The sequence below is a fragment of the Eurypyga helias genome, unplaced genomic scaffold (genome assembly GCF_000690775.1).
Source record: "Eurypyga helias isolate BGI_N326 unplaced genomic scaffold, ASM69077v1 scaffold10102, whole genome shotgun sequence".
NCBI classification, from domain to species: Eukaryota; Metazoa; Chordata; class Aves; order Eurypygiformes; family Eurypygidae; genus Eurypyga; species Eurypyga helias.
In genome coordinates, this window is record NW_010237916.1 from 1 (window position 1) to 10,782 (window position 10,782).

The window sequence follows — 10,782 nt, forward strand, 5'->3', positions numbered from 1 at the left end:
AGCAGCACTGTAGTAGGGCTGACGCAGGAGAAACACAACCAAGCTGTCTGCCGGACCTGGTCGGCGATCAGAGCGCTCCTTTCCTGTAACGTAAACTGCGTATATTTGACATTTCTCCTATAAACCTTCACCTAGTATCATCTGTTCAGTGCTGGTTATTCCATCTGGGAGGCTACCAGTGTCCCAGGCCTTGAGGGAGAGTATCATCTACCACCACTGGTTTCACGCTTTCTGAACCATCCATATGAACTGGAACGACACAGAAACACATTCAGACAGATCTAGGTTTTAGGTAAACATTAACATTCTGCACGTATATTACAGAATGTTTAATGAGACGACTTTTTTACAAGCAAGTCAGGGAATTACAAGGCTGACAAGGAAGCTGGGAGGGGAGGCTTTTTACAAGGGTCTGTAGTGACAGGACAAGGGGGAATGGGTTTAAATTGAAAGTGGGGAGGTTTAGATTGGATATCAGGAAGAAGTTCTTTCCGGAGAGGGTGGTGAGGCACTGGAACAGGTTGCCCAGAGAAGCTGTGGATGCCCCATCCCTGGAAGTGTTCAAGGCCAGGCTGGATGAGGCTTTGAGCAACCTGGTCTAGTGGAAGGTGTCCCTGCCCATGGCAGGGGGGTTGGAACTGGATGGTCTGTAAGGGCCCTTCCAACTCAAACCATTCTGTGATTCCATGATTTAGGCTGTGGTTCCCTGGCAGCCCAAGCCAATCTAACTGCTGGCTCTTTCACTCCCATCCTTCTCCCCACCCCTTTCAGGAGCTCCCAACCCCTCCATTTCACCACCTCTAGCTCTCAGTTGACCTTCCGTGAAGGCACCTCAGCACGGTAACCAGGCAAAACACCAAACCGGCAGCTCTCCCAAACATTAAGGAGTTTTCCGATGCGCTGGTAAAGTGAAATGGTTCAGCTGAGGCTCCGAACACACTAGAACTGGGGCAACAGGGATGAGCAGACATCTGCAGTGTTGACCAAGGCTGGTGTGGTAATCCCAGTCTTTGCATATTTATTAGATGATCAACAGGGAGTATTGCTGCAGCAGTTAGGAAGCTATGTGCAAAGCAGCTGTTTGCTCAGTTGAAAACACGGTTGGCTATTTACATCTTTAAATACAGCCACGTGTTATGTGGGTCTGCCGTGTCACCAACACAGAGGTTTGCCTCTGGGCACAAACAATCCCCGGGTGAGTATTTCTTTGGTTACTCACCTTGGCCATATGGTAGCACTGCCACAGCAAATGTGTTTAAAGAATAAAATGGAGCCTCCCCCCCAAAATCAACCGTTGATCACTCACTGAAAAGGTCACCTTCCCTCCTGCCTCCAGATTTAAAAGGTATCTTTTTATGGAAATTGAAAGTAAGACTTTAAAGGGAGGTAACATCTTCAAGCCACACAGTTTGCCAGCGCTCATTTCTCAGTGCCCTGAGGCAAACCTTTCATCTTTCAGCCACATAATGACAGCAGAACTGTATTAGAGATGCTGTATTTACACGCGTGAGCTATCCCGTTAAAATACGTGTTTTTGCTAGCCAAGGAGAACAGCAAGTTCTCATTTGCTCACTACCAGCCAGCAAAGCCATTCAGTAGGTGTCCAGAAAACTCACCCTCCTCTCCAAGACACCAGTCTTTGAAACCTTGCTGTAAACACGTGTCTACACTCCGGAAGATTCTGCTCAGTAGGAGCCAAACACTGCAGATTAGTCCTTTTATGAACAGATATCACTTGTTCTAGACAAAAACTGAACTCAACAAGCCAAGAGAACTTCAAAGGAAATAAAAAAAAAAAAACAACCACAATCTCTCCCAGACCTCTTGGAATGAGTCATGTTTTAAATTCTAACAAAATGACTACAAATCACCACAAAGAAGGGGATGGAAGAATGTGAGCACAAAATCAGAACTTGGTACAAATCAAAAGCAAAATATCCTCAGAGCTGGTCTTGGTTTAAATAGGAAACACTTTCAGCAATACCAACATTCCTGGTTCACAGAAACAGTATACTCTTACAACACCACACAGGAACCGTCGGTGTGAGGGATACTAATGGGTTGAGCATGCTGGTTCTTACTAGAAGACTGGGAATTTCCACCTAAGAGCACTCAGAGGTGGCACTAATGACTTAGGTTGCTTTTAGAATGGCAGAAAAGCAATTGCATTCCCACTACAGGACTCCGAGAACACACACCTCTCCCTGACTTCGGCACCACCTAAGAAAATGAGCACATACTTTCACCAGAAATGATGATTATGTTCAACCATAGGGCCCAGATTTGCACAAAGGCAATTAACCCTGCGATCACACCGTGACCAGGCTTTTATTGGCTCAGTTCCCACCGCCCAGTTTAAGCCCACATTCTCCTGAGAGCATTCAGTCTGTTAGAACAGTCATGGGACCTACACAAACTTGCATAATAAGCAGGGGTTAGCAGACTGCCATGGTTTGTATTCTGCTGAGTAACCGATCTGCTTCTGAAACGCTGTGGCATCATTCTGATCTCAGAAATGACATTTCTACAGACTAAAAAGCCCACACCTGCCTGCACTGTGCAGTAATTCAAATGAGGTAATTCAGCCCAGCATGAAGGTGGGAGGTTATCTGGAAGTCCGTCTAAAGAGTTTACTTATTGTAAAAATATTAAGAGATGAAAGGCGTGTTTTTATGCCATCCTCAGCTACAAAGACAATTCAACTCTTGCCTGTATGTAAATGCCAGTCCTTGAACTCTCAAAAGCCTTCGTGAAAGATGGTATCTTTATAAACAAACAGTTGTGTTATCTTGAGTCATGCAGCATCTACCTTTAAAGTGGTATCATCTCTTCAGAATAGACACTCACATGTCTTGAAAACCAAATCACTATTAACTTAAGCAAAAAATAGATGTGGTTCTTCATAGTTGCCTTAAAAAAAAGTTCATAAATATCTTTTTTAAAGGACTTTCACAAGAAGACTCCTTAGATCTGCTTGACCAAAACAGCTTGTTTCAATTAGATTTAAAAGTTGTACAATGCTCTGCACTGAGGTAAAGAATAATTTGTTTTCAGCCAAGCTCCTGCTCCCTAAGGTCACCCACTAATGCCGACAAACTCTCAAAGGAAGTTGCAGTCTAGATAAGTTATACAGAAAATACACCACGTATTTGCTATATATCCATTTTTCCACTTTAGATCTCAAACTTAATTTAAAATGTGGTTGCAGTATCATTTGTGTTGTAATTGTGTCTTCCCCTCAGCCAGGAACAGATGTGAAATTGCACAAGCACACTGGGGGCCAGAGCGTTACCGTCCTTACTTAAGGGGAATGAAGTGAGCAGCTTTGCTCTGCGTACAGCAAGAGGGCCAACACACCTTCCAGATGACGTCATCCTTTGAAGATACACCAACCTATGGTAATAAGTCATCATCCAAGTCTCACCGAGCGCATCTGGCAGAAACCAGGGTTTCTTCACACTTATTACAGCAAAACATTGAATATTACCCACTTTTATACCACAAGAAGGAATTTACTGAGATGAAATATAATTATTTTGACAAGTTGTAACATCTTTTGAAGGCGTCCTTGGCTTCAATTCCATTTCCCATTTTAACAGACTCAGGCACGAAAGCATCCCATTTTCCAGAATAAGTGTGTCACTCTTAAAAGCGTTAGGTCAGGACTTTAGTGGAAACAAAGGCCTTTTTCATAAGGATCTATAAAGACCTGTGACCAAAATTCTCACCTCTGCAGGTAATTTAAGCCATCTCCCTAGTAATCCAGAATACACGTACAGAAAGGACTACATAGAAAGCAGCTCAGGGTTAACACCCCTGAAGGAAAACAGAAGTGAGGTAGTTGCACACAAGAGCTCAGACACAAGTCAGCTTAAGTGCTGTGCACAAAGGCAGAATGGAAATCGAGACTCGGAATCCAGGAATTGAGAACCACCAGAAAACCAGAATAAATTCCATGGGTAAACTAATCCCACTTCTTTGTATGTTAACAAGACCCATATTCTTTATTAACCTATTCTCCCAAAACAGCACAATTACTGAAGATAACTAACACGCAGCAACAAAATGAGCTATAGCAAGGGAAAATATTCCCTTTTCAGTCATCCCACTTCTCCTGCAAAGGTTACCTGTCTGTAACGGCACACACAGGTTGCCTATCTGCTCCCGAGCTGCCTGCGTGCAGCCTGTAATTAGCACAAACTCCTAGCCGGTGGTGGGAAGCATTCGCTGACATGCCGGGCTGCCAAAGTCAGTGCTTCACGTGCAACGCCTTCCATCACCCCTTTGGTTCAGTAGCCATACGAAGCTGATTTTTCCATCACGTACCAGTGGACACACTCAAGCAGTCGGCATTACGATGGACGAACTCAGTGGAAGTTGATTAGGAATGCTCTCAACAAGAGTATAAGCAAGAACACAGGGAGCTCTGAGTTCACAGCTTTCCTACCACACCGTGAACACAGTATTGAAATTGCTGAAAATTCCAGGATAACGCCAAGAAATACCCATCTTTGTAAAGAAGTTTCCAAAAGCTTTTTTTTTTAAGCAGTAGCTTTATCAGTATTCTTGTGTATGATGACTGCAGTTTTTCTGGGGATGTACAGAGAACAAGCTTAACAACACATGCTCTTACAAAAGCAGCATTAATGTTTCATAATGATTTTACAGTAATAATTTCCGAGTTTAGAACAATAGAAATCCATTTCCCTCTTTTCCTTGACAACTGCTACTCCAACATACAGTACTGTAATTGCTCCCTCTAAAACCTGCTCAAGTATATGGCTCAAGCCTTTCAGCAACTTCATACAAGCTGCCTGTCCAGTCTCCTCTCCCTTTACTTTTACCCACCAGGCACGAGCAAATACCACTCCAGCTTTTCAGTACCTCCACTCACAGAAGACACCTACACACCAAACCAACTTAAGGGGTGTCCAAAAATCACACTAAAATAGCTGCAGCCTTTTCACCTGCCATGTTAACAGCTTAAATCTTGTCTTCCATGACTTTGTGTAGCAACCATCCACAGAATCACGGAATCACAGAATGAGGTCCCTTCCAACCTAAACTAAAGACCATCTCGTTCCAACCCCCCTGCCATGGACAGGGACACCTTCCACTAGACCAGGTTGCTCAAAGCCTCATCCAGCCTGGCCTTCAAGACAGCCAGGGATGGGGCACCCACAACTTCTATGGGCAACCTGCAAAGCAGTGTTTTAGACAAAGATGGTTTAATAAACTATATTGCAAACAAGATAATTTGGAGCATATCAATGAGAATTTTCAGCATTAGAGTAGCTTATTAAAGTTTAACTATGAACAAAGTTTAGCCTCCTCTCTGGATTTATTTTTATTTCAGAAGCCAATACAAAGAAAAGTGTTACATATGTAGCAGTCGCTGCTGTAGACTAGAATTTGAGGAGCCACTGGGAATTTAGCACTGCAGTGTTTTCCAACAATGTGCAACATTATACATTCAGCTGAAAGGGTACTCTGATGCAATATTCAAGCCTGGGTTTTTTCCCCGAGCCCTTGGCAAATGCAGGAGCTCCATTGCTTTTGAGTAGCTCCATTATTTTTATGCAAGTGACAGCAGGTAGCTATTTAAGTAGGCCATTTTGTTATATATAAATGCCACTACAGACAAGTCTTTGTATGGCTCAGTCTCAAACTGTCTCGGTTTAACCTAGAACATTAGTCCCGGAAAAGCCTAGTTAGACCAATAGCACAGTTACATTAAAAAAAAAAAATCCATCTGGTTTTAAGTATGCAAGATCTAGTCAAAGCAAGTATCAATTTCAGCTACCAGGTTTTCAAGCAAAACGCCTTTGCAAAAGGCAATTAAGGCTTTCATCACCCTACCAGAGGTAACAATGAGGAACAAGTCTCAGCCCCAGGAGCACTGGTCTATTTTCGACAGTGGCATTTAAGTATTTATTAAGCTGGTTTTCATCCATTTATTCAGTTGGCTGACATCCATCTGCCACACGTAACACTTGAAAATGCAGAGTTAGCAAGCTGCTAAAATAAGGAATCTGGATAGTGTTTGGTTGCATTTTTCTATTAACATAATAGGCAAGAGCTTCCAGAATTTGTCTGGCTGATGTACTTCAACTTTGCCGAAAGCAAGGATGAGAAAAGGTCCCCCCTGCTAGTATAAAATAGTTCAAGGACTGGAAAAAGCCACATACATTTTTTTTTTAATAGCAATATTTGCATAAGCAGAAAAGAAACTCCCAGTTTCTCATCGTCTCTAGCAATAGTCAAGCAAAGTTTTAGTTTAAGTTTTAAAAGACAGATGCTTAATAATTTAGCCAATATAACAGTTCTACAAATTGGGTCACAGAATGTTGCACAGCTTATGACCAAGATCAGTACTAAAAGCTAAAATCTTGCTAGTGTCAGTGATAACACAAACTGGCAATTTTAACATTTCAGTTCAGAAAACAACCATTCTCCTAAACCCCGCTGATGTATATCATGTATGTAAATATTTATTAGATCCAGTCATCATGTCACAGCATTAGTCAGGTTAATAAACCTTCTCACTGTGAGAATACACCAACAAAAGGTATGAAAACAAATGAAATCCATATGAAATTTTCTAGTACCTTTCCAGAAATATGCCTGTGGCCCATCAAATTCAGACTGAAGTACTGCAGATTTAAAATATTTACTTGTCGACTTAGCATACCTAGTGTGTAAGAATAGTTTCTTGTTCAATTCTGAAAAATAAATATAAGCTTTCAATTGAAAGCATTTATTTTCCTAGTTTTCCAAAGCAGAGCCTGGGGGAGGGTGGGGGGAAGGCGCGGGAAATGCTTCAGACTTGTCGTCAGTCCACTTCGGTACATAAAAGCATCTCCCGTCCCAGCATTCATTCAAATCCAAGAGATATTTTCTTCCAGTGAAATATGACCGGAGCACTCATTTCATTTTCAGCAGTTCAGTCTGTTTCCATGGCAGCACTGCGGGATTCCTTAGCCACCATGAGTCGCATTAGCTGACTCTGGAATTTCTCGATCTTCTTTACATCTTGCGCCTGGTCTGTTCTATACAGCAAACACTGTAAGAGAAAGTTGCTCAGTATCAGACCACTTGAACACTTTGTATCCTGCTCACAGTTGCAACAACTCTGTGCTTGGAACACAGAAAACAAGGGAAGTACTTCAATGTTCGTTGGTGGCACGTTGTTATCACAGGCAGCGCCAACACATACCCACCCCGGTTTAAGATACATATCTGTGTTTACACTGAAGTTTCTCTGGAAGGCTCGTGCCTTCCATTTTGAAAATAGGATAAATCATGAGTTTCCCTAGTTTCTTCACTCTCTAAAAAGGTACTAAAACTTGGGTTTTAAAGCTGCCTTTAAAGACTCCTGTTTGTGTTGTCTAAAAATAGAAGCAGATGTTAAACCTGAAATTACTTTCCCAGGCTCTATCTTCTGAAAGCAAGTTTATTTTGCTTTTCACAGTCCCTAAAGTTACGCTGCCAGTAACACAAAATCAGTTCAGTATTTCCCACCAGAGAATCCCTTCCCCCAAGCAAAATCTGTTTCTAAGACAGTCCTAAATAAGGAACATAACACCTGACTAAGATCAAAAGGAATTCCTCCATGTGACAAGGCTGTAAATGCAAAAGGAACACGAGTAATATGCCAGTGATTTATCATAGAAGGATCACTTAGAGTTTTTTTGCAGACTAATTCCTTACAGCAGGAGTAGGACTGCCCAGGTTGATTTCATGATGTAAAAAAAACACCCAACCCAGAATGCTCCGTTCTTCAGTGCCGTCAATACAACAACCTTTGCCAGCATTCAATTCCTATTCTGAGAGATAAACCACAGAAAACACAGTTTATTTTTTCCTTCTGCTATATTAGTTCTACAAGCCAGCAGCAAGGAAAACTTCCCACCTTTAAGAAGAAAAAAAAAAAAACACCCACGCACCACAAAATTCAAACCAACCCCCTGCCACCCCCACTGGTGTTAACAGCTTCCCATGGCTGGAAGCAGGTAAGGTGGCCTGTAACAGAAAACAGTCCGAGTTCATGTACCGCCTGACCCCAACCTTCCCCTACGGAAGATTTCTACTTAACTGCCCTGCACTTCCCCGTTACCCACACTCAACATCTCACCCACATTAAGCCCTATGATCCTCTCAAGAAGTATCATTACTGGGGTTTCACACCTCTCCCAGTTATTGGGCATACCAATGCCAGGCTACTTTTCCCAGAAAGAAATCCATTTTTCCAAATGGGAAGATAAAGGCAGAGCACTGTTTCTTACTCTGGACTTCAGAGCAACTTGGCTGTAACACCAGTAGCAGCACAACGTCAGCTGATGCATTTCTACCTGCTGCCCACCATCTCACATTCTTGCCCGGCACATGCTTCCAGTCATCCTCCCAGACTATTTAGAAGATGGGAAAGCAGTAGGCACAGCTGCTCCACCTCCTTGTACAGCAACCCTTGGAAGGGCACCGCAGAATGCTGTGTTGTGCGCAACTACCACAGTTTTTACTGGATGCGTAACAGACACCATAACAGTATCTCAGGAGATGGGATCTCTGAACTGCAAGTGAATCTTGTCGTTCAGTCTGACAGCACTCTGCTGTCTCATTATCACAAATAAGGAGCTTCACCTACGGCTGGAAGCTGTCACCACCCTAACAAATTAAAAGGACTACACTCACATTAGTAAACATGCCTGTGTGAAGATGCTCCTGAAATACTTCAGCAGAGGCAGTCAATGTAGTTCCATGAAGCATTTTCAGATAGACAGAGGGGCCAAGATTTTTGTAGTGCTCATTTTCCTTGTTTTCACACAATCCCAAAACAACAGAATGCCAGGGGTTGGAAGGGACCTTCAGAGATCATCTAGTTCAACCCCCCTGCCAAAGCAGGTTCACCTAGAGCAGGTTGGACAGGAATGCATCCAGGAAGGTTTTGAAAGACTCCAGAGGAGACTCCACCACCTCTCTGGGCAGCCTGTTCCAGTGCTCTGGCACCCTCAGAGTAAAGAGGTGTTTCCTCGTGTTGAGACGGAATTTCCTGCGCTCCATTTTGTGCCCGTTGTCCCTTGTCTTGTCACTGGGCACTACTGGAAAGATACAGTTATGCTGACACCCACAAAACACTGAAGAGTTAGAACTTTCCATGGACTGTACTGTTGAACCACAGGTTAATGTCACTCAGGCACAGCAACTAGGGAAGTCTGGGCACAAGCTTTTCGGGAACTGCCAGGCACTCTCAAGGCAATGGCTAAGAACTCACAGGCTGACTGACAGAAAAACGCAAGCCCGTGAGGGGTACAACATGCCCAGAAAGGGGAATATACTTACAGCTACATCATCCGTAACTTTGATGCAGAGGTTCCCATCACAATGTCTGTATTTGAGAACAACCCGCACCTGAAATGACAAACATTTCACAAATTAGCACCTACCGCTAACAATTCTCAGAACGTATCTGAAGGAAACCTGCCCAAATCAGGATGTCTTTTATTAGAAAACATGAGGCAGTATGTAATTCACCACCTCTGTGGTGGTCCTCACTGCTGCTGACCTGGATGGTCCAGCAGTTGAGCCACCACATCCCCTTGTCTAACATATTAAACTGCTACTATAACAGCATCTGTAAGCTTAACGTTGGGCACGTTCAAACCCACAATAAATAAGGCTGCAACAGTTGCAAGGACCTCAGTGACAAGTAGGATAAACGAGGAGAGTCATGTCAATACAAAACACCCCCTTGCCATACATCACTTTTTAGAAAAACTGGAAACTCGTGTTTATAGACTTGAAACACTTAAGAAATAGTTCTCCATAAAGACTTGAAAGGGATTAACTGAGTAGGATAAGATCAACATCACAACTTCTTCCACAATACCTGAACTATTATGCAAGAGTGCCATATTTCCAGTCACTACAGTTAATTCAATAGCTACACTGCAGCCTACAGACAGGTTTGAGGGGTACTGATATTTTTGCAAGTGGAACGGGAAGATAAAGTATAACACTTTTATTAAAAAAAGAAATCAGAGAACTGAAGAGATTTCTTTCAAATTAAATTGCTTTCAAGACTCAATAAGGCTAAATTTGAACTCTGAAAAGAAGTTCAACCTCTCACTAAAACAGTCACTACTGTAGTCACCTGCAGTGAGCTTGAACCTGTGTGCAGTCCTCAACTCTCCAATCACCAAAGTTCTCAGAATCATGGTGATAAAAATAAAACATCCTCGGCAACTGACCATTAAATGCTTCCTCTCGAATGTGTAACTAAACACAGAGGCTTCGTATCTATTGTTTCTAGTCTCAGACATCAGTAACTAGAAACAAAGCAAGGAGTCCCTTTGAGAACATTCTGAACTCGCACCATAAACAGCTCTTTGTTGTGCAGAGTGTGACCTGTGCTAATGGACAACAGCCTCCTTGACTACAAAGTACATACTTTTAAATTCCTGCTCTGAGATCTCATCACAGATTTATCCTCAGTGTTTAAGAAACTGTCATCTTCTGACACAGCACGCTCTACTGAGCAGGCCGCCACAAGCAGGAACCAGAGATGAACTCAGTAAATAACTTGTTCCCACAAAAGAAAAGACCATTCACTACCTAGCCTTACCAACCCAGAAGAATGCACACCCATCTCCCACAGTTCTTGCTCTTTCTTCAGCTTCCTGACAAGCAGAGTTACATACAAAGGCTCCTCAGGCTTGTTATCTGGCAAATTAAAAGGATGGTACTTGCGTTGTGACCCCAGGGCCTATATAGACTCCTTCATAA

At 42.8% G+C, this 10,782-nt stretch overlaps 1 protein-coding gene across 1 annotated transcript; it reads right to left on the reverse strand.

Annotated features, from left to right (window-relative positions):
* Positions 1 to 6,943: 6,943 nt before the first annotated feature.
* On the reverse strand, positions 6,944 to 9,408 carry SRP9 (signal recognition particle 9kDa; the record flags this gene model as incomplete). Its single annotated transcript, XM_010147659.1, has 2 exons — positions 6,944 to 7,063; positions 9,340 to 9,408. Coding segments are annotated over 2 exons (189 nt in total), but the record flags the coding sequence as incomplete, so codon positions are not given.
* Between the last annotated feature and the right edge of the window lie 1,374 nt (positions 9,409 to 10,782).